The following is a 25,032-nucleotide window of genomic DNA, read 5'->3' on the forward strand; positions in this document are numbered from 1 at the left end:
CCAGCATCTAAGTAATACAATTTGTTTTGTGTCTTTTGCATCAATATTTATAATTAATTTGGGCAGCCTTTCAAACAGATTTTGATAAGTTTTATAAGTATCAATATTATTTAAAATTGTATCATCTACCTCATAAACTTCACCAATTACATTATAACCAATGCCCTGGTTTTGCAACAGACAAGGTTGGTTAAGATTACCAATAACTATTAAAGGATATCTATCTAAAGTTTTTCCATAGTTCAAAAACTTTGAATAACCTTTATTTTTATTTACTAACAATTCATGGTTAGCTTCGCCTTTCTTTAGTGTTCCATAAACAAACAAATTATGTAATGATGTCTTTTGTAGCAATTGCATTGTAAATGTTCTGTTTATCATATCTTTGTTTTTGACTTTGGCATAATACTGATTTATTAGGATTTAAAATAAATATATATAAATACCAATCAGATTTACCAACCAGAAAGTATTTAACAAAATTCGGAATTTACTCTATTCATCATATACAAGTGAAATTGTTTTGCAGTTTACATGCCAAGTATAAAAAAAAGAAATTGGTAGAAAATTTGTACTGATTAAATTAGAAAATTTGATAACAGCTATTTGTGGATCCATGTAAATGATTATACTTTTTTTTAGCACTAATTACAGGAATTCACAGTACAGCAATCGGCGTACAGGGCATACAATTAAATAATTTATTTCACAGTTCAATTCACATCATCTACTAATAAAACGTAACTCAAAATTATTTTAAATTCAGATCTATCAACAACGAATCAGTTTGTCACTGTTACCAACACTCCGATTTTATCTGTTACGAACAGTTCTTAAAAGCTTATGTACAAGCGTAGACGCTGAAAATATCTACTTTCAGATAAGGTAACCTGTTTCTTCATGCTATTTGTAAATTTAGTCCAAAATAACATTACGCGTAACGCTCAATAACTTCACCTTTCTATGTGAAAAATGTAAATTAATGTTTTCTTAAATATATTTTTTCCACTTTATTGTGGCACTTATTTTAATTTTTAAAAATAAACAAGGTTGATGTTAAAGTTCATTAACTTGTGTTTATTTTAATGTGCATTTTTATAGACGGAATATATACAACAGCTTGGAACGATAACTAAATATTATTTTTTTGTATAGCCTTTCATACTTATAAATTCAGAGATAAAAAGTGATACTGACAATAGTGAAAAAATCGTTTAACTTCATATTAGTAAGTAATCGCCAGGTCTGCCTGGATATATACTGCATAAGTATATATCGCCAGGTCTGTCTTTCATTCATAATATATTCTTTTTTGTTTCCACAGATTACAATTTTAAATAATCTTTTTTAACATCACTTATTAAACAAAATTTGTTAATGTTAAGAGTGTTATTTACGAGGTTTGCTGTATTAATTGGCAAATATAATCACAACCTATATATCTTTTATGATTTATTCACTGTTAAAGAGCTTTTTAATTGATATGAAAGTAAGGTTCTAATAAAAATTATAAATGTACTCAATAAACATAAACTTGTATCATAGCTTACAATCAAATTTAAAGTTATCTTGTGTCGGTAAAGTGGCAGTATTGGTGAACAAACAAATGGAAGGGGACGTCTTTAATGCGTGATTTGGTAAAGCCCGTTCCAGATAATGGTGTTTTTTTCTGTTTGTTTGTAGGTTATGTGTAATGATTTAATTTTGTATTAGAATTAGTTCAAGAACATTACAGACTTGTGGTTTTTACGGCTTTGAAAAATGTTTCCCGCGTGTAAATCAAAAATTATTTTTAGATTATTGAAAACTTACGGTATTAAAAAATACAGATATTGTAGGCACCTATCTTCAGCTGTCGAAGAATACGCTAAGCCGAATTATCCGCCTATTGAAGATTTGTCACCTGCTGCTCTTAAAAAGAAGGAAAGATTTACCCTTCATGAAAAATATAGAAAATTAAATACGATAGAGGAAAAGTTGATGGCTCTTAATTTTCCAAGATATTGGGGTTGGGAAACAATAGTTTTAAAGGAAGGAGAATTGCCGTACAATTTTTTACCGTTTGCAAAGTATGTGACTAGGACTCATTTTAAAGAAACATTAACGCTTCCCTTGAATAATTGCACCCCTGATATTGATCCTAAAGATTTGGTAAACGTCATTAAGTCACAAATACAAGATGCTATACTTTTTGAGTTGTTTGAACGAAGGTAAGGTAGATTGTTTCATATTCTTAATCCGTATTTTAGTTGTTTGTTTATAACGATGATTTATGTTTTACTATCTGTTATACTTAATATTTTATATTCTGTTATGTTTTTCATCATTTTTCCCCCTTTGAAAATGAAAAAATTTGTTCTATTCGGTTGTATAACAGGTGCATCTTACATTACTTAGTTTTGTTATCTTTTCAATTAAAGGCTTATGAATGCAATTGGTTTATGTAACTGTTTTTCTTATTGTATTTGTGACTTATGCTACATTATTATAATGTCAGTTACAAAAAAAGTATACCCCTATATTTTCAGATAATTGTACATTATGTACTTTCTGCAAAATCATGACTTAATATTTAATAAAACTGGTATATGTTTGCATACACCAAACAAGATTATAGAATTTGAAGAAGATTTGATATATTTTCTTAATTTGTATTATAATTATATCCCCCATTTTCATCTACTTGGAATGTATATATATAAGTAAATGGCATAGTAAGATTTTACTCCATTCTGTGTGTCTACACAGAATTCCCATGTAAAAGCATTATTTTTACACAACTGCCCAGAAAGGAGTGTAATGTGTTTAGGGTGTATGTTTGTTCCCGTAGCAGCTCATTAGCTGAATTCTTACATTACTGGTTATCTTAGGCTCTATATATATAAAAATTTAGATTCTAGCTAATTATATAATATAAACTTAGTCAGCCACTCGGCAAAGTATAGAATTAAAGAACACTCTTACCTTACTTTTTTTTTCATTAAAACGTAATGTGTGTAATGTAGCAGTGGAAATTTGCTGGTTGAAGCACAAACTTTAATGAATTGGGTTATTGAACTGTGAACCTTTATCACTATGTGAGCTGGGTTGGGTTTGAACTGAATAATTCAAATCAATTGAATGAACAATATTACAAAAAAAATAGGATTAAATTTACATGAAATAAAATAAAATAATATTAAATCAATTAAAAAAATTCTGTTTAATAATAATGGCTTCCCATAGGGACTCTGTGTAAGGCTACAGTGGTGAGGTAATGCGAGCACCTTGTGCGAGGCTAGACCAATCATCACCATCAACTGGTAACAAATGGAGTGCCCCTGGGGTGCTGTTTTGGGAGGTTCAATGGGGTGATTTTATAATATCTCTAAACAATCATACAATTTAGAAATTCAAACGGAGAATTTGTTAGTAGGTTAAAGGCTAACTTTTGCATGCATCAGGTACACACTCTATCTAACAAGAACACAATCTATATAGCACTAGTTATTTGGAAATGTTGTTATATCTTTGCAAACAATCTTCTGATTTTCAAAATTCAAACAGGGTATTAGCTAGTAGTAATACAAAATCATGATGAAACCAAACCATAACAGAAATTAACTGATATATTTAGAAATGGACCTTATTACATGACTGCCCAAAAAAGAGTGTAATGTGTTTAGGATATATGTATTATGTTTGTTTCACTGTAGCAGCTCAGATATATTTAGATATATGACCCCATGGTGGAATCCTTACATTATTGGGAGTGTCATAGGCCATATAAACTATATATATATATATATATATACATGTGCGTGTGTGTGTGGTACTATTCAGGAAGATTCTTGCAGCTGATCTGTAGTTAGTTGTTAGATGGTGCCACTGAAAGGAGAAAATAAAGTAGTACATATTTTTTCCTTACAAATACATATGTTGTACTGTAATATCATTAAAATAATACAGTGATACTATAATAATAAAATAGTAAAATAAAGTATAGTAATTTACTGCATAACTTAACAAGAACCTAACCTTTTCAATTTACACGCTTTCATTATACCTGGAAATTTCTCAGGTTACCTGGACTGTAACACCCGTGTAAATTGAAGGTGTACTGTGTAATAAGTTTGTATAAATAACTAAATAAATATATTACATATAAATTTATATAATAAATAAATCTAAAAGTATAAATGTAAGCAACAAACCAAACTTAACTTTAACACCCACTTTGGTCGCTAGTCAAGGTTAGCAAGTGAAGTGAGCGAGGTTAAGTTTGGTTAGATTATATTTATTTTATAAAGTTGTATTATGATTTTAATTTATTTTCTCCTTTCAGTGGCGCAATCTAACAACTAACTGACTAGCTACAGATCGGCTGCGGGCATCTCCTTGAAAAGTAGAATACACACACAAAGTACCATACACACACACACATATATATATATATGTATATATATATATATAATGCATGTTAAAATATTTGAAAATATATTCTATATACAAAATTGTCACATGCTTGCTCTTTAACTATCCTATACTTTCTTTTTCCTGTTTAGCCTCCGGTAACTACCGTTTTAGATAATACTTCAGAGGATGAATGAGGATGATATGTATGAGTGTGAATGAAGTGTAGTCTTGTACATTCTCAGTTCGACCATACCTGAGATGTGTGGTTAATTGAAACCCAACCACCAAAGAACACCGGTATCCACGATCTAGTAATCAAGTCCGTGTAAAAATAGCTGGCTTTACTAGGACTTGAACGCTGGAACTCTCGACTTCCAAATCAGCTGATTTGGGAAGACGCGTTCACCACTAGACCAACCCGGTGGGTTTTAACTATCCTATACTGAAGGGTAATGTTTCTTTTGGCTGTCATGTTTTTTAATATTTGTTCAAAGATTCCATCACAAGTTTTTTCCTTCGTCTATCTGTATTCATATCTTATTCAATCAACTGGCTTATAAAATTCTGTTGTAAACATCTTAAAAGCTTTTTATTTAGAATGGATTTGCTTGCTTTGTAAATTTAGATTACTATTTCATATTATTCTATTTCTGGTATTGCATCATATGTTTATATCCCTGAGGGAGACCTATGGATTATGTTAGTCTCCATAATTTTTATTCATTTCTTTACACCTTTTTCTGATCTTTCTTGGACTATTTTATTCAGCCCTTCTCTCTTATGTCCCAGTCAATTAACTTTCAATTCTGAATTATACTGATTAAACTTCTATTATTAACTCCTCATTATTCTCATCTTTTACTCTGTCCATTTAATTATCCCAAAATTCCCTCATGCTCACATTTTAAATGCTTCCTTCTTTTCTTTTTCAGTGTTGATGTGTCATATTCATACAGAAGCACTGCAAATAGCATTTCACAAGATGCTTCCCATAATTTAACTCTTGGTGTGTAGTGTTAGCTGATTAGCTGTCATAGGTAGAAGCAGTTTGCTAATTATTTTATTAAGGCTTGCAACTGACATTCCAACTTATCTTAAATTTAATCAGTAATCTATCAAATATTGAATGAATGGTAATAGGTTGCTTTAAGCCTATTTGCTTTACATAACCTATGTATTTTTTTGTTTATTTACTCTTAAAATTGAACATTTTGCATAAATATTAAATTATTCTGGAACTTTTTATTAAGTAATATTTTTGTTATTGATCTGTTATTTTTTTTTTTGTTGCAACTAATATACCTTTGTAATCTTTATATAGCTGTGTATTGCAGTTCTACTTTGTAGCCGAGTAGTGAACCCAGCATAACAGGCCTAAAGAAAATGTAATAAGGTTATTACTTAAACTTTGTCATATACAGAAAGTGTTATTGCCTGAAGTTATGGAACCAATGTTTGCATTCTGTTTTGTTGTGTCTAATTTATTATTTATAAAGCCCCATTTGCTCCATTAATCATATTAGTTATACATTTTTATTTATATTTAGCCTGTACACAAATATTTATGTAAATTATGTTGCTTTTAGAAGAAATTTATTGGTCAGCATGATAAAATATGGTTAAAATTTAAGAAAAAAATACATGCCTCCTATTTAGGAAGCCCCCTAAAATGTTATATAATTTGGTTATTGTCACTGTATAGTGTTTCATTTTTGTTATTGTGTCAGGCATCGACATGAATTAGAACCACTTGAAGATATTGATGAAGTACAGTTAAAAAATTTCAGACTAAACTCAATTATAAATCAGATAAATCGTATTTTGACTGTAAATTTGATACAATATGTGCCACAATTGATTCATGCAGAGGTAGGTAATTTTTTCCACTGTATATATTAATAGAAAATAAATTAAATTATAATAGATAATTGAAAATTACCATTGGTTTCTATTCATAGTGAAGAAGAAGGATGTGATCAGAGTTAAAGTTTTTTTTAGATGCCGTTGTTTAAATACTTCATTTTGGTCATTATTGATATACTTCAAGTGTTGTGATTATTGAGCTGTGAACTCAGTTTGAGGTAGTAGGAGAAGGCATAGAGTTGTATTAGAAAAAATGTCATATTGAAATAGAAAAGAAATTTCATATAGTGGGAAAATGATCAAATAAAAGTTTAAGCTTGGCAAAATCTGTTTTGATTTTATTTTTGCATAGAGTTGAAGATGGAATTGTACATGGAATTCTATGCAGATAAAGTCATATGTGCTCCTAAATAATCCTATTTGTAAAAAAAAGTATGATCATCAATTTTGAAAAAAATGCTGATACAAATTTCTGTTTTGAAAAAGCTTGGTACTAGAGGAATTAAACATTTAGCTCTTCCCTAAGGAATATGTGCTGTGTAATTTTCAAGTTTAATCTTTTTAATTAACTTAGAAAATTATTTGAAAAATTGCAAAAAAGTATATCCAAGGTGTTTATATATCAACAGTATTAATGAAGCTTTTATAGCAATAAACTTAATCAAATTGCATGATAAAACATTTTATAGATATTACTTCAAAATGTTTTCATTTATGTTTTTCTTTGTGGTCATCCTCCAGTAATTGGTGCTTTATAAGTTACACAGCCTGACATTAACAGCTGATGTTACTATCAGCAGTTGTTTTTTAAGTCGTAGGCACATATTAAGAATATTGTTGAAAATTTTGCGGTTTGAATTGTTTGGTTTTATTTGTTTTCTTGTTAGTGTAATATTTTCTATTAATAATATTGTTATTGATTAATAGCGTATAAGCTGAATTATCATCACCATCTGGTGTTCCTCCAGGTACTAGATCAGATTTATTACTTAGAAGTGAATTATCTTATTTTTCATTATAAAAATTTTCTTTGATTACTTTCAAAATTTATATGCAACAGTTCTTGTTCAACTGAAATTAAAAAAAAAAAAATTGCTTGCAGTTTGTAAATTGTTAAAAAAATATCCGACAAGATGGAGGAAGGAACCACCCAGCTTATTTGAATATTTTTTTTACTTTGGCTAATTGTTTACCACGTGAAGCAACATTGGTCTTCCAGTAATTTGTTCTTTAGATCTGTTTTTATCTTCTCTATTCTGACCAGAAGTTGTTGGTTTCTTTTTTCTACTTCTCTTGGAAAACCCTGAAGAAATCTATCCAGTTTTCTGAAAGTTGCTTTTCTTTTAGGTCTTTTTAAATCACTGAAGTCATTGAATTCTGTTCTTTTTATTGTAATGTGGTTGAAGATCTGTTTTATGAGAAAATTTTTACTTTTATTTTTTTTTATTCTCTACTCTTGTTTTTAATATTAACGTAGTTTCTGGGTATTAATCATAAAACGGGTGATTCAAAAACGACTTCACAAATTTAAAAGCACATGAACATTTATGGAGATAACTTACAGATTCAGTTGAGGTCTCATTTTGTAGAAAAACACATCTAGTTTGTCATCCAACATTCACTTTGGCACAATATGGCTTCAATTTGTAATGTGACATACATCCCAAGTCGATTTCATTCCAGACAGTAGCCAGCAAGTCAGACGTTAACACCGCAGTTGCGGCGTTAGTTTGAAGTCTTAGCTCAATAAGATCAGCAGGCAAAAACCCAATTTTTATTGAAAACCCAAAAGTCAAATCTGAGGAGCAAGGCGGTCATGCAGTTGAACTTTGTGACCAATCCACTGACTTGGGAATTGAGTATCAAGAAAAATCTCAGACTTCTAAGTTGTAGTGAGATAGCTCCTCGTCTTGCTGATAGTAATGGCATCCATCATCATCTTAACTGATGAATTAGAACATTTTGAGGCATGTCCAGATAAATGATACCGTTTATGGTTGCCTCCTAGAAGAAGAACAGGCTGTTCTGTCCAGAAGAAAAACAACCTGTCTCAGCGAAGGTTTCATATCAGAGTAAATTATAAGACTACTAGGAGGCTTCCTACTGTACTCTCTATGAATATTATGTTAAAGTGCAGTTGCTGACTGCAAATCATATAGCAAGCACTTTCCACACCAGTAAATGTATCCATTTTTAACAACACTGATGATAGCACTGGTGGCTGAATTCGATACTAATAAACTACTTAAGTCAAAACTTAAGTGTTTTGCTATGAAATGAAACCCTAGCCAAATCAGTAAGTTATCTCAATAAATTTTTATATGCTTTTCAAGTTGTGAAGTTGCCCAAAGAAGCAAAGCGCTTCTTGAAGGTCATAAAATCCAAGAAGAAAAACTGGATAGTATTTGATAAATAATTTGCATGCAGAGTTTCTAAATATAACAGGTAAAAGTATTTCCTATGGCTATGAATATTATTCAATGGAATGTTTGTGGTCTCCGTTCACACAGTGAGGATATTGAAATTTTAATAAACGAAGAAAATTCTTTATTATTGTCTGCAGGAGACTCCTTTGTCTACAGGTTGATCTATCCTTTCACGATTATATCTGCCAAAGATGTGATCATCAAACAGGGCATGAAGGTGTGGCTCTTCCTGAAGGAAATCATACTAGCCGCACATATTCTGCTAATGACAAACATCCCTGCAGTCTCAGTGAAGATATTGGCGCATTTAAAATGAATATCTGTAATTTATATCTTCCACGAAATACTGATATCAATGAGGATGATCTGTCCAGTCTGTTTCACAGATTCCTTTATCCTGCCTAATAATTGGCAATTTCAATGCCTATCACTATTCATGGGGCTTATCATCATATTCTTCCCGAGGCACTATAGTTGATCGACTGAGGCAGAACTTAGATTTCTACTTGTTGAAAGATGGGTCATACACATTTCTATCATCTTCATCAGGTACATTTTTGTACATTGATTTATCGTTGTGTTCAGCAGGCCTACTTCCACATCTTACCTGGTGTGTTTCCAAAAATTTATTTGGAAGCAGTCGCAAATTGGTTGTAATCTCAGTCTGTAATAGTGATTTGCCTCAGAGTCAGCCATGCCGATGGGTGGTTCAGAAAGTGGACTGGATCAGATACAAGGATTCCTTTCACCAATACAACAAGAGTGGGTAGCTCGATCCACCAACTAACCAAGTTATACCTTATACTCAATAGAGCAAATGAATTTATCCCTTTAACATCTGGAAAGCCAAGGTGATCTGCCTGCTGTTCCTTGGTGAGATGAAGACCACAGGAATGCACTAAGGGATCATCACAGGGCTTTACATAATTTCAATCAAAGACCTATCATCCTTTCTCCTTGACTAGTATTTGGTGCAAGGTGATGAATGAAGACAATGATAAACCGTTGTCTAGTGTGTTACCTTGAGAGAAATGCCCTAATTGCTCCTGAACAATGCACATTCTGTCAAGGCAGATTGTCTATCGATTTTATAGTTTCTCTTGAATCTGCCATTCAAAATGCCTTACTATTTTGTCAATGCCTTGTTGCTATATTTTTCGATATGCAAAAGATGTATGACATGGCTTGGAGGAGAGGAATCCTAAATAAACTGCATGAATGGGGTATACAGGAATATTCATGCATTTATCAGGGATTTTCTCAGTAGTCAGTCCTTTCAAGTTCGATTTTGAACAACGGTATCCGACAATTTTACACTAGAAAATGGAATACCCAAGGGAAGTTTCCTAAGTGTTACCTTATTTGCCATACCCATAAATAGTAAACAAATTGTATGTGAAAAACTGTTACGTGTTGTTTATTTATGGATGATTTTTCAATTTGTGTTGCGTCTGGGACTTAAGGGACACAAGAGATTGCTCCAAAACACATAACCTGTCTAGAATCATGGTGATAAAGGACTGAATTCATGTTTTCTCCTGAAAAGATAAATACATTTGCCCTTTATACTTGACGGAACAAGTTGACCGTAAACTATTTTTAAATGGTGAACAAGTTGAAACATGTATGCAGGCTAGATTTCTTGGATTGTGGTTTGACCAGCTAATATAGGTAACACATTTAAAGTAGCTGAAGGTAAAATGTCTAAAAATGCTAGACATGCTGAGAGTTCTATCAAAATACTTGTTGGGGAGCTGATCGTGTATGCATGTTGTGTTTCTACTGAGCTCTGGTTCATTCCTGCTTAGATTAGGACTGTGTGACATATTTGTTGGCATGGGCTACCTCCTTCAAGATGCTCGATGCAGTTCACCATTCATTCATCTGTCTGGGTACAGGTGTGTTTTGTTCGAGCCCTGCGGTAAGTCTACTAGTGGACACTGTTGAGCCATCCCTTGGGAATAGACAAAACCAAATTATCTGCTCCTATGTAGCTTGCATTAAAGTGCAACCAAATCGTCCTACTTTTGATGGAGTGTTCTCCTACCTATATCTTATACCTTAATCGATATCAGGAACATCTGAGATCTACTACTCAACTAGGAATCAGAGCTTACTGCCTTTTCTTAGCTGTAAATATACAATCATCTCTAGTATCTCCTACTTTAGGTTAATATTTTAAATTTTATTGTTTGTTATATAAATATTGTGTTCAGGTGCTAATGACAGTACTTCATTTTGCATCAAGGAAAAAAATGTTATTTTGTGTTACTCAAGGAACTGTTCTAGCACAAGGAAAATTTAGAGGTCGGTCAAAATTTTGGAAAGGTTGATGTTTCAAGACCACGTTAATCTAAAAAACACAAAAGAGCCATAGAAATTTCCAGCTGTATGTATATGTGTTCATGCTGGGAAAATTGTTCAACTCTTGCCTGCCTTTTTTTCTTTAATCGTTTTAAAAGAGGAGAGGTTTTCTTTCTAATCATTAGGGCAAGTAATATGATGAGAGGTAGTTACTTAATAGTAGTAATTTTATATAAAAATTGAAAAATTGCTAGAGGATATGTGTTACCTTCAAGGTATTTTATTACAGCTCTATTAATAAAATTTTGATTCTAAATTAAGTAGAAGCTACCATAATCATAATAAGAAAATGTTGCTTATATTATTCTATTTGCTTATTGAATTATATTTCACATAGAGTTTAATTTTTATTGTGTAATCTTATTTATAATTTGAGTTACTATGTATAATATATCCATCACAAAAAAATTTTTTAAGACTTCTAATTCATCTTTAAAAACTATGGTTTTTCTTAAAAAATAAATTTGTATTGTCTGTGTTAAAGTTTAATTTTTCCTTTTTTTGAGTTATGTTCATGTACTAATACAAAACATTTTCCTTTTTTTTTAAATTTTTTTGTATAAAGGTTGATTACAATCCAAGATTAGAAGCATTTTGGAAGGTTGGTGGTTTTAAATGGTCTGAAGAAGAACATAAAATAAGAACAGAGAAATTAGATCGTGATGACATTCCATTTGAATGGAAAAATGAAGCTGGAAAAGAACTTGAACATTGGTTTCAATATTTTGGTGAAACCATTTTACAATTACGCTCTCAGTTACCACTTGAGCCAGTAACAGATGATCTTAAAGCACCTGTTGATCTAAAAGAAATTATTTCATCTGAAGTTCGTTATAGTCCAGATTTTCATGGACTAGGAAAAAAACGGCGGTTTGGTACATCTGTACCAGGTATGTATACATTTCTGCTATATACAAAGTGAACTTATTAATTAGTGGTAGTTAATTAATGAATTTTCGGCAGTCTTTTATATCATTAATTAGAATCAACTAATCTGACTAATTTGATTCTGTTTCCTTTTCTAATGTCTGCCAATCTTAACAAAATAATATAAAGTATGACAGTTAAGGTAAAAAATATAAATAAATAGAATTTTCTGAATAAAATAACAGCTTCAGGAATAACAGCTTTAATGAATATATTAATATTCATTAAAGAATGTTCAAGAAGTATAAAGTCCATTTAAAATCTATTTCCATGTACAAACAATCTTTAGGCCAAGTGATGGAAGAAATATTTTAACTTCTGGTTCAAATAATAATAATGTTTCATCCTCTAAGCAAGTTTTCAATCCAAAGTGAAAATTTTAAAATGAGTTGCTCATATTGCTTATATCCAAGATGTACTCTAGATCATTTTTTATGGTCTAAAAGAAATGAAAATTCAAAAATACTTCAGTTCAAACATATGGACCAAATGTCCTTATTTCAATCATATATCAAAACCAACCAAACCAACTATCAAATACAAATTCTTTTCTTGATAAACTTGAATCTTTTAACATTCTCACTTTGAAAAGAAATAAATTATTTTAATAGGTGATTTCAGTATAGATGTATTAAACCACGCTGACCCCTGCAGCTTCGCGATGTTCTGAACACTTTTGATTTAAATTGGAACGAGCCAACTAGAGTGACGCCCACGTCGAGAACAGCTCTCGACAACGTCATAACAAACATCCCAAATTCCTGAATTTCTGTGGTGAAAACTGCCATTTCGGACCATTACACCCAGAAGGATGAGTTTAATGGAAAGCCAGAAATAGAAAGTCCAACCTTCACAATAAAAAGATTAATTAATAAAGAAAATATTAACTCCAAACTTAAAAATGAAACTTGGAATTTCCTACAGAAATGTAAGTGCCTAAATGAGAAATTTTATAAATTTTACAATTGTTTTAACTATTATTTAGAAATCTGTTGACCTTTCAAAAAATTCAAAAATATATTTAAAGTAGAGCAGAATTCCTGGATGACTCCAGGTATTCTTGTGTCAAGAAAAAAAAAAGTTTTATTATTCTATTTATATGAACATCAAACAAAACCAAAATGAAAGATTCAAACATTTTTTCAGAAATTACAGAAAGATCTTCAAAAAGGTTATTCGCGCGGCTAAATCCTACGATATTAATAAAAGCAAAAATAATAACAAAAAAATAAAAGCAAAACTAATAGCATCTTTTGCACTAATAATAGCAAAAGATTTTTCGAAAACCTTATGGAAAATTATTCATCACAACACAAAGCGAAAAAACCAATCGAAGAGTCAGAATACAATTTTCATTAAAGGAGAAGATAAAAACTGTTTGTTCTCGATGTGTAACGGTGAATCTATAGTTCATTCATTTTTATAAAATGTCAAAGAAACTTAGCAGGATTTTATTTAAATATAAAAACATCAATCAAATTGTTTTTGGTAGACTGTGGCATCCGTAGAGTGGAAAGTTATTTTATACTCAAAATATTGTTTAAAATGTAGTGGATGTGATCTTTTGAAATGTTTGCAATGTCTGTATGCTTGTGTGCTTTCATTTGACGATCATTTAATAAAGTATTATGAATTTTTATAATAATTTTGATGGTGATAGTGATTTTTTGGACCTGAATGGCTCACAATAAAATTTAGTAACCTGCTTTTTTACAATTGAAAATGAAGAGAATTCCTTTAAAATGGAATCTAAACTTTTTTTACATCCAGTAAGGTAAACTTTTTAAAACAATTACTTAATAACAGCTCTAACTTCAAAGTTTATCCATTTTCCAGAAGCAATCAAATGCCTTGCATCTGAAACTTCATAGCATTCCATCTAAAGGATCATACTTGACAAATAACATAACATAGTCATTTCATCATACTTGTGTAGTCTCTGTGTCAGGTCAAGAACTTTCTGAAATTCCATTGTATTGTGTTTTCTTTTTCTGCAGGACTACAGGTAATCTCTCATTGTGTATGTTAATCAACTCTTGATATTTTACTTGCTAAATAAAAAAAATCTTCCAATTTCCTGTGTATTATCTTATTATTATTTTGTGTTTTGTTTAATTTTTATCTTTTAGCATTTTTATTTAATTTCAGATTGAATTTAATTTCTATTAATGAATGTTCATTATTTCTTTTTATCCATTTTCAGTTGTTGAAAAGTATTGCTGTAGAAGAGATTTTTAATCACAAAATGTTTATTTTTTCTTTGAATTGTTTTCTTGCTTTGAAATTTTTTTCTAATTTCCTTTTTTCCTTTTATTATAAACAAATTGAAAATGGGGATAAGTCATATTTTATGTTCTTTATTTTATCACATTTATACTGTAAGCTATATAAATTAAACAACTTTTATATTTTGTTGTTTCTTAGGTTTTTGGCCAGGAAATGATACTAATGAGTTTGGATTATTATCATACCATTCATGTAACCATCTGTCAGTTCGACCACCTCATTTTGGTATAGATGAACATAATGAGGCTATTCATGCCCAGGCCATATTAGCAGCTTACTCATGGTTACATGGTCTTGCTTCTTATCAAGGTATGTAATTTATAATATTTGTTCAGCATAAATGAAAGCAATAAAAGTATATATTTGTAAGTAATTGTTTGGCTGTTATACTGAAAGTATAGTACTAGATCTTTGAAATGAACATTGTAAGTTTTTTGTAAATTTAAAAAAATATTGATTGATAAATTAGCAATTATAATTATCACCTTTTATTCCTAGATTTGTCATTTGCAGCTTTTTACTTCCTTGTACGAAGTAAAGGAAGTATTGTGGTCGCGAAAAATTTCAATTTTCAGATTTCAATGGAAATATCCATTTTGATCATCCCTAAATCCACTTTGACTTGTTTCAGCGTGACGTCTGTACATACGTATGTATCTCGCATAACTCAAAAACTATTAGGCACAGATTGTTGACATTTTGGATTTAGGACTGTTGTAACATCTAATTCTGCACCTATCCTTTTGATTACAATCGACTTTACCAAAAGTGGTCCAAAAAAGCTCAAAATCCAAAAAAATTGGATTTTAGACTTTTTCTTAACTGCAGTAATAAGCCCTTATAAGAGCTTTTCAACAATATATCATAAGTGGTGCTTATTTTCATCGGTTCCAAAGTTATAGCCAAATGAAGTTTTAATTAATGAAATATTTGGATCTTACAAGGGGAAGGCACATCGGTTCGAATCGGACTTCTCCTCCTTTTTTTTAACTTTCTTTTTTTTTTAATTTAAATATATTGATTTATTAATAATTATTAACCTCTGATAGTAAACAATATTTTACAATAAATAATCAGTAACAACAAAAAATAAATATGAAAAAATATCAGAAGTTGTTAACAAAATAAAATTTTATGTACTTCTCATTTAAAAAAAATGTGTTCATGTAATTTAATAGGCATACAAGGAAGTCATGTGGTGTCCACATCAGTTTTTTTGTAGTTGTATGAACTGGCTACAAAAATTAAGTAAATAAAATTTTCTTTCAAAATGTAACCTTTTATTGTTTGTACTAAATATAAAATCGCTATTAACATGATCATCAAAGATTGTAGTTATTCTCAAAGCATACTGAGTTTTGGAATTTAAGTGCATTACAAAATCACCAAAAATTGTTTAATGTAAAGATTACAACATAGTAGTAATTGGTATAGCATACAGTTCTTTTGATACCATCTCTTCACTGGAGGTAATCATCTCTATTCTAAGCTAGCCTCACATAAATCCAACATTACAAATGTAAAACTGCTGTTTTCTAAATCATGAAAACCTTTAACAACCAAACCCTTGCCCTCCTTCAATTTTAAACTTCATGAGACCATATTTATTACCTCTAAAAATGTGCTGCATTTCTCTTTTTCATGTTATTTAATAATAATGTCTGTATCTTATCTATTCTTCTGAGAACTTCTATAAGTGCTTTGAGAAAGTTATAAAAGGATGTTTTTTTCATGTTAGAATAGTAGACTTGACAGTATGAATAGTTTGTTAATGGAAACATTATTTATGATATGATTACGAAAGAGGAATTTAAAAAAATTCACCCATTAATATTTCATGACTTGTATACTTACAATGAAGTGAATTTACAGGGAAAGATCTAGAGGAATTAATAACTCTGAATTTGTTGATAGAATTTGCTATAAAGTCGCTGAATGAAATTTTTAGTTTAGTGATAAAGATTCCAAAGCAAGTTCTGTAGTTACATTCATCCACATTGAATGAAGCATAAAAATTCAAATAGGAGATTGAAATTCTAATTCCACTATTTCTGGGAGAATTATAAAGAAGTGCAGAAATGAGCTGACTGAAAAATTACAAGCTTTTTTCAGATAGTGGAAAATTGATTCATTTATTGATTTTTCTTTTTTCAAAATGTTAATTTTGAATAATAAAAGCTAGATAAATATAAACAGCCTATTAATTATTAAAATTGCTTTCTTGTATGTAGAATCATTTAAGAGTACATGTGATATGCTGATAACAGATGTAAAAGAAGATTTGAAAAACTTTTTTTAGTACCAAATTTACTTTCATATAATTAAAACTTTAAGTAATAAGTATTTTACTTTAAGGTATTTAAAGTAAAAGACTGACAGGTATTGTCAGTCTTTTCTATTTATATTTTTAGCGTTACTGCTTGTAATTTTCATACTTTTCACATTTTCAGATATTTAAGTTGTACAAATAGGAAAGGATTATTGTAGGTGGAAAAGTGACAGTAACTGGAAATAATTAGTTCAAAAATGTAAAGCTTTAGAAAGAACTGAGAAAGGAATGGTTAAGAAGTGATTTAACATGAAATATTTGTTTAAAGCTTTTGGTGATTTTTTTTATATTAGGCATAAATTTGGATCTAATTTTTAAGGAAATTTATGTTGTAGTATTTTACTATGTCTTTCTGTGTTGAGGGATAGCTGTGAAATAAAATTGGACTAAACTGCTGAAAATTAATGGAAATAAAATGGAACCTCTCTTGTATTTTTAACACTATGAGTTTATAATTTTTAGCTGCAAAGTCAGTATAATCTGAAGATTTTAGTCAATTATAAGTATGAACACTACTTGAAGTTTTTTTCCAATTGGCTTGAAAGAACTATTTCAGTATAAGAACATAGTTGTGTTTTTTGGGATTGACCTGGATTAAATGTTGATTGTAGCTCCACGTGAACTTTTCAAAGTCCACCCCTCCATTATTATAAAATGCTTTTTTTTTAATTTTTTATGATTATATGAATCAGTCCACTTCATTAAGAAATGTTTTTAAAAGTAATTTAATTTTAGGTATGTTAAAAAATAATGAAAACTTTAGTTTTTATCAAAAAGGATTTATCTATTCTTCTATGGTATTGTCCTTTTCAGAGTAGTCCTGAAAAAATGGAGCACATGTGTCAGTGTTTCATCCAATGCTTAAAACATTTGTGATAAGCATTTTTTGATACAGCCAAGAAAGTTGGCTGTATCAAAATGTGATTTTTTCTTTTCTTCATTTATTGTCGCACATCACTGTCCTTTTAACTATTATTTAATCAGTGGAAACAAGAAAAGGCTATAGGGTGCCATTTCATATCCAAAATGTCAGTCAAAGTTGTTTCAGTTGTGCCATAATAGGAGATTCCACCTCTTCAGCAACTTCTCTAATAATGATTCAAGGATTATTGATCTCAATGTTCTTTATTTTATTGGTTTTTTCATTGGTTGATGTGTAAGGATGTTCAACCCTGTTGTTGTCTTCACGGCTTGAAACTGTTCATACCATTAAAAAATCCCAATGTCAACAAAACATCCTCACCAAAAGCCTTCTTTAATATCTTCATCACTTCAGTCTACTTGACACTAATTTTTAACTAAAATTTAAAGCAAATCCTTTGAAAAATTATTGATTTCAGTATATTATAATATAAAACAATAAAAGTAATTGTTTATTTTTATTTTAAAATAAAACCAACTGGGTTATCATTTATATTCTCTCTTTATTTAAATTACTTATTTTTAATTACCTATGTAATTTCAGGTTTTTCAACATTCAATGAAATGGTCTACCCATTGGTTACTCAGCATGTAATTACAGATGGCCAGTCGTTTTCATTTTATTTATATCAGTTGAATACTATGCTGATGCATCAGGATTATTATGAAAGTAATGAACGATGCAATTTATGTTACGGTACACCCAGAATTAAATTGTATGATCATGTAAAAGGAAGGGAATTTGTAGGTAAGAAATAATATTATTTACTCATACCATCAATTTAAGTAACATGCTTTTACTTACAGAATTTAGGTTCCTGAATGACACTACAAATACATGTGAATTATAAAAGGGATGTGCTGTACTGTTCCATTAATGTTAGAAAAACATTAATTATAAAATATAGGTTTTATATAAAATAGTGGCATGAATGCTTAACATTATTGCTCATTCTTTTCTTTTTTTCGTAGCTTGTGAAAAAATGCTAGTCAGTTCATTTGTAGAGGTTGAATGGATCTTAAGTTAACTTCTCATTTTTTGTTTGGACTGCCTTATAGAATACTTTGCATTGTGTATTAATTGGTAATTTTATACCTTTAATTTTATCTTTAAAAATAACCATTTGGCATAGCTAAATAATAGTACATATCAAATTAATAAAATGTGGTTTGAATATTAATTTTATAACATTTAAAAATTACTTAATTTTTCTGAAGAAAAAGGTATCAAAAATTTTCTCTTTGTCTTATGAGTGGTACTGATTAATTTAAGATCATTAATTAAGATTAAAATAAATTTAATAATGATTCATATATTGCATTTTTTATATAACATTTATTTATTATTAAAAATTATTAAAGTGAAAATCCACCTTACCAGCAAATTAAAAGTGTTTTCCCTAGATCTTTCAGTCCTTAGCCCATTGTCAGAAGAATAAAATAATATTATGAAATAAAGCTAAAAAATTAAAATATTAAAAACAACCTTTTGGTTTAGAGATGGGTGAACCGTTATCGGCTATTATGGCAGAAATATACCTATAAGTTTTAGAAGATACTTATATTAAAAAAATCCTAACCCAACATGATATGTTGTACAAATGTTTTGTTGGTGTCTCCATAATCGTATGTAATGAAATAATGAATCAGGTACAATATTAAATAAATTTAATAAAATTGATAAACACATAAAATTTACTGTGGAAATAGAAAATGACAATTGTTTATATTTTTTTAGATATAAAAATATATAACAGTAATAAAATAACAAAATAAAATTAGAAATACATCGTAAACTGTCTTCAAATGATACAATAACTACAATTCATTTCATTCATGGTCTCAAAAGATGGCTGTTTTTAGAGCCATACATTACCTTACATAATAAAATTTCTCTAAACAAAGAAATAGAAGTAATTAGAAATATTGCTATTACTTACTAGTGGTTATAATATTAATACTATAAATAAAATAGATTAAATAATAAAATTAATATAGCAGTATCAAATCATCACCAGATAAAAACGAAAAAATATGTATAAAAAATGAATACACTCCATTTAGTCAAAAAAATTGGAAAATGTATAAAAAATTAACATTACACCTGCATGTACTACAAATAATAAATTAATTAAATATATTAGTAATAATTATATTACTAATAATGATATAATATAATGATGATGATGATTTTGATAAACAAGGAGTTATTAGTTTAGGGACGTGAAGATTGTGACATGATATATATCGGTATGACCAATTGTAAATTCTCTGTATGAGCAACAGAAAATTCTAACTTTGCTAAACATATATTAAATAATAATGGTCAAACATACAATCCAAATACATTTATGAAAATTTTAGACATTTATTATAATTATTATAATACATCTAATTTAGAAAAATATCACATTTACAGTATTGATAAAAAGTTAATTAATGAGCAAAAAATTTTTAAAGATGATAAAATTGTTTAAACATGCCATGAGTATAGATATAGACATAGTAATTTAAATAAATAATATATCATTCTTATAACATGGTTCCTGTTAATTTCACTTTGTTTCACCAGATTACACTTTACATTTGAATTCGGTACTGATAAATAGCAAACAGTCATGACTGCTTGCTTAATTGTTTTAATCAAAATAAAATAAAATATTATAAAATATAAAAAAAATAAAATAAATTAAGAAAAATTAAATTAAATAAATAAAATAAAAAATTAAATATTATAAAATAGAATAAAATATTATTTTATTCTCCTGATGATGGTCTAAGGACTGAAAGATCTAGGGAAAATACATTTAATTTGCTGGTAAGATGGATTTTCACTTTTTTTAATAATTTATTAACATAGCGGTAAGTGTTTAAGAAATTGACATATATTTATATTTCATTTACTTTTATTTTTTAATATTTATTTCCATTAAAAACCTTAAGATTTGAGTTTTTTTCTCTCAGGTTGGAATGATGATGTTATATTAAGATTAATATCAATGTATATGAACAAAACAGCAAAACGTAATTATGATATGAAACCATTCGTCAATCCAAATGAAAGTTATGTATCTGAAGTTACTGACATTGATGAACGCCGTGAATGGTTACATAATGAATTCAGATATATGTATTCAAATAGACCGCGAGAGAAATTACCTTATGAAATTTTTGATTGGGAATGGATATATAAGGTGAGTGTTTATAGATTGTGTATTATCAATTATTTAGTCGATAAGCAGTATCATTTTTTATTTTGTAATTTAATGTGTAAAACGATTTAAATTGTTCTGTTAGTTGGAAGTAGAGGTGCTCTGAAATAAGGTAATGTTTTTTCTCTTATTCTAAACCAGGAAGAAGAATATGTAACTATTTCAGCTTGTAATTCTTAATTACAGTTTCACTGATTTATTTTAAATATTCTTTTATAATGCTGCACCTATTGTCTTTCTCTTTGCTTTACTATTGACATCCATATTTTGTTACCATCAAGGGCACTATATTCATTTCAAATATTTAAAAAGTTTTCTCTCTGAATTCTAAATATGATGTATTTATCATTTACCTTTGAAAATTTTCTTACAAACGTATATTTTCTGTGCAAGTTATTTATTTACTTGTACATTTTTCTACTATTAAGGAGTTTACAATAATTGTATCCTTTCTTTCAGCATTCTGTTGATGTCTTATGTAATTTTATAATTTTTTTGAAAAAAGGACAGAATTCTCTAGAACATTACACGTTTCATCTTTTTTCTTTTCATTGTAAAAAAGACCAAAATTCCTCCCAAAAAGCTATATGTAACACATTTTAATATTTTCAAATAACATATAATAATTTTATGATACATCACATGGTTATTATTTTTTTCGTACTTTTAAAAAAAAGTGATTATTTTCTTTTTAATGTAATAATAATAATAGCAAATAAATTAAAAATATTTTTAATTTTTTGAAGGTTTTTAAAAAAAAAGTATTGCTTTCAAAGTAATGAAATTTGTGTTGTTAAACATGGCAACTGTAATTTCAGTTTACTCAATCTTTAAAAAATATGTTTCAAACAGCTTTTAGTTAATTTCCTTTGTGATTAAAGGTTATTTTTCAAATTGTGTCATTAATGTCTTGCTTATGTGACATTTAACATTGTAATTTGACTGCCAAATTAATATTATTTTTCAGTTTTATTATGTAATGTTCTCAAATTATAACATTAAAAACCCTTTCTTTTATTTGCCTTTGCTTTGCTCTTATTTATTTTCAAATCATTTTTCACTTCTGCCAGTCTATTAGTAACACTTAATGTTTCTTCTGACTTATTTTAACTGTACTTCCCTAAAGCAGTGTCTTATGTGTTTAGACACATATACGATTTCTGTCTGTTTTAGAGTTTTTTTTTGTACTTAGTTAAAAGTGTAACCAGTTGAATACTAGCATACTTTAACCTAATGTACTTGATATAATTTAATAGGTTATGTGTTCAAATCATTTAATTAAATAATTATTAATTAATAACAATTTGATGATTTTTTTATCTCTAAATATTCTTGTTAAAAAATCTCTTAATAACAACTCAGCATCCCCTTTGTTTTCTGAACAAAACACTTTTTACCTATTCACAATGGATTATTAAGAAAAGAATTATGAGAATAAATAATATTCTTGCTGTTAAATGTTTTAATCGAAAACCTTTTCAAACTTTAAAACAGTTATTAACAGATAAACATTCACACGGACATTGCTTTTATGTTAAATTTCAATTGCTTAATTTTGCTGCACACTGGTTGTGGTTCCTTACATGCAGTTTTATTGATATTTTGTGAACTTATTCTTTTGTAAAATTTGTAAAGTTGTAAAATTTGCTTACTAGAAGAATGCATAAATTTTCACTGAAAAATAATATCTCATTAGATGATTTTTTAAAATGTTGTTACTCTCTTAGATTAGAAGGTTTTTGTTTTTATTGAAAGTTATAAAAATTAAATCACAGTTTCATGTGACCTTTAGTTTTTGTTTTTCATAGGTAGTAAGCTGCGAGAAGGTATATGATGATTTTGAGTGCTGTGCAGTACAAAGTACTTTAGTAAAGTTGCAGTCAGCCCTACTTAATTATAACCTCGTCAGCCCAGGGTGGATCTTTGCTTCCTCTATAATACATCTCCATTATTTCCTCTTATTCAGTTTTTCTCAAAACTTTGTAAACTTACCGTCCAGCTCTCCTTTAATTATTATAATAATCACTCTAGACTGCCCTTCCTCTCTTTGATATCCTATCCAGGAGTTATATTTGTTGCATTATCATCACTTGTTTGAGTCAACTAATCCTTCCTGTTTTTGCAAACCACACACTTCTTGGAAAGTAATATATTTTCAATGCTGTTTCTTAATCTGTTGTGCTATTTCAAAGATCTAAACATTTTCTGGTAATTTTGAAAGAAACTTTTCTCTCAAATCTATGTGTTAAGTATATACTAAATTAATGTTTTTTATTATTTCAGATAAAATTCATGACACGTCCAATGGATCGTAGAATTAGGCCTTTTGAATTGTGGCAGCATCCGATAACTGAAAGAAAATATAATGATTACTTGCCTCGTTATATACCGAAAAGTCTTAGAGATCCGTTAAAGCGTAAACAGAAGAACTGTAACACTTATTTTCCTGATGCATTTTAAAAATGTAATTCATTGGTTTTATCTAACAATTCATTATTTTTGTTTTGTTCATACAAATAGTAATAAAATTTTTCCATAGTTTTGTTGTTTATTACCATTTTGTTGATCTTCATCAAAATAAAACTTTGTTTATTGGTTTTCTACTTTTGTTTGTGGTCGATAGCAAGTTTGGAGAACTGTAGTGGAAATTTGATGTAAAGGCTAAATTACACAAACATTAATAATATTGCAATAATTTATATAATCTATTTAAGTTTATATATAAAATCGATGTGGAGAGCTGTATATTGAGTTATTAATATAATAATATTTCGGCTTTTGCGGTTAAGCCAGCCATACAATTTTCAATGACATAGTTTTTTTAATATTTACGTCCTTTTGCCTTCAGTCATGGTGTGAAGAAAAATAATAAAGCTTTACAGGACTTACTTAGTACATTGCTCTTCTCACCAGTCAACCATGTGAACTGGTTTTTTTTTAATTCAAAAGCAAAATGTTTATTTTACCTTTTGTTTACATTTAGCAAAAAATGTTTATTTTCCCTTATGTTGGTGGCATTGAGCATTGTAACTACACTGGCTGCTGAGCTAAGTTGCAGTCCAATTAATGATAAGGTAGAATTGCAGTTCTGTTTTCTAAGTTATATATTTAATTCGGATTATCACTTTTAAAATAAAAGGAAGTTTTTATCATGCTTTTGTGAATTTAAAAAAAAAATTAAATTATTTTTAGTACAGAGTTCACATCAACGTAATGAAAATGTTTGAGAAAGTGAATCAAAATATTCTATTAAGATTATAGTGGGTGAACAATGTAAAGTCAGCTGGCTTGAATTGCATTTTGACTGTCATTTATAACACTGCTGGTACAATCATCACAATTGGTTTGTATGGTACTAAACTCATGTATTGCTGCCAGTTGTTAACTGTTCAATATAGTGTTGTTATTTCAGTTGTGTTTTTCTAAAATGCCTTGTTTAATCAAAGAAAGGGTTTCCATTTTGGAAACTTAAGTTTGTTTCTTGGATAAGAAGTAAGTGTGGATTCTTTCAAGAAACATAAAATATTTCCAGAAAAATTTCTGAATACCAGTATCCTAGGTGGGAGTAATACACACAATTTGGTGAATAGGCAGCGTACTACAGGGTTGTTTTCAAATAAGTGATCTGTTAGGACTCCAGAGGCCATAGCTGATATTCAGAGAAGAATCTTTGCCAGTTTGAAAAAATTTATATGCAAGTTATCACAACAAAGTGGTGTAAAATACAAACCTTGCCATAAGATTCTTCACGATTTAAATTTGAAACCATCAAGTAAAACTCAAGAGAAGAAACAAATCAAAATGTTGAGACTCGCATCTCAAAAACAATGATGGATAGATATTTTATTAACCTGTTTTAACCTATTATATAAAGTCTGATATTTTATTTCATGTTGGACAAGGCATGGTTTCATTTATCTTGTTAATGTTTCACTACATCAGGTATTGCATAACTGAAAATACTCATCAGATGTTTGATTATTCACTTCATAATGAGAAAATCTGTTTTTAGTGATCAAATAGGGGAGCAATATTTCTTGATGTACTATTAATACAGCAGTGTTCTGTAGATTTTTTGAAGAATCCTATGCTCAGTTAACAGATTGTGAAAAAGAGTATGACTTCTTCCCATAAGATGAAACAACATGTTGCACATAGAACAGTTCTCCCGTACACCATTCATGTGGCTTTTACAGAAGAATACATTGTCAGCAGAGGGCAATGGGCTCTGCATCCTCAGGTTTGTCTGGATGCAATTTTTCTCTTTGGGGCTATTTGAGGGATAGAGTTTATGAATCGAATCCCCATA

At 29.1% G+C, this 25,032-nt stretch overlaps 1 protein-coding gene across 1 annotated transcript; it reads left to right on the forward strand.

Annotated features, from left to right (window-relative positions):
• The first annotated feature begins 1,591 nt into the window (after nt 1-1,591).
• Nucleotides 1,592-23,265, forward strand: mRpS30 (mitochondrial ribosomal protein S30). The gene is made up of 7 exons (XM_075364461.1): nt 1,592-2,210; nt 6,123-6,264; nt 11,614-11,938; nt 14,400-14,570; nt 18,056-18,259; nt 20,476-20,705; nt 23,007-23,265. The coding sequence occupies exons 1-7, from the start codon at nt 1,762-1,764 to the stop codon at nt 23,181-23,183; spliced, it is 1,698 nt and encodes a 565-aa protein (XP_075220576.1). The 5' UTR covers nt 1,592-1,761; the 3' UTR covers nt 23,184-23,265.
• The last annotated feature ends 1,767 nt before the right edge of the window (nt 23,266-25,032 follow it).

Source organism: Lycorma delicatula, chromosome 4 (assembly GCF_047948215.1).
Source record: "Lycorma delicatula isolate Av1 chromosome 4, ASM4794821v1, whole genome shotgun sequence".
NCBI classification, from domain to species: domain Eukaryota; kingdom Metazoa; phylum Arthropoda; class Insecta; order Hemiptera; family Fulgoridae; genus Lycorma; species Lycorma delicatula.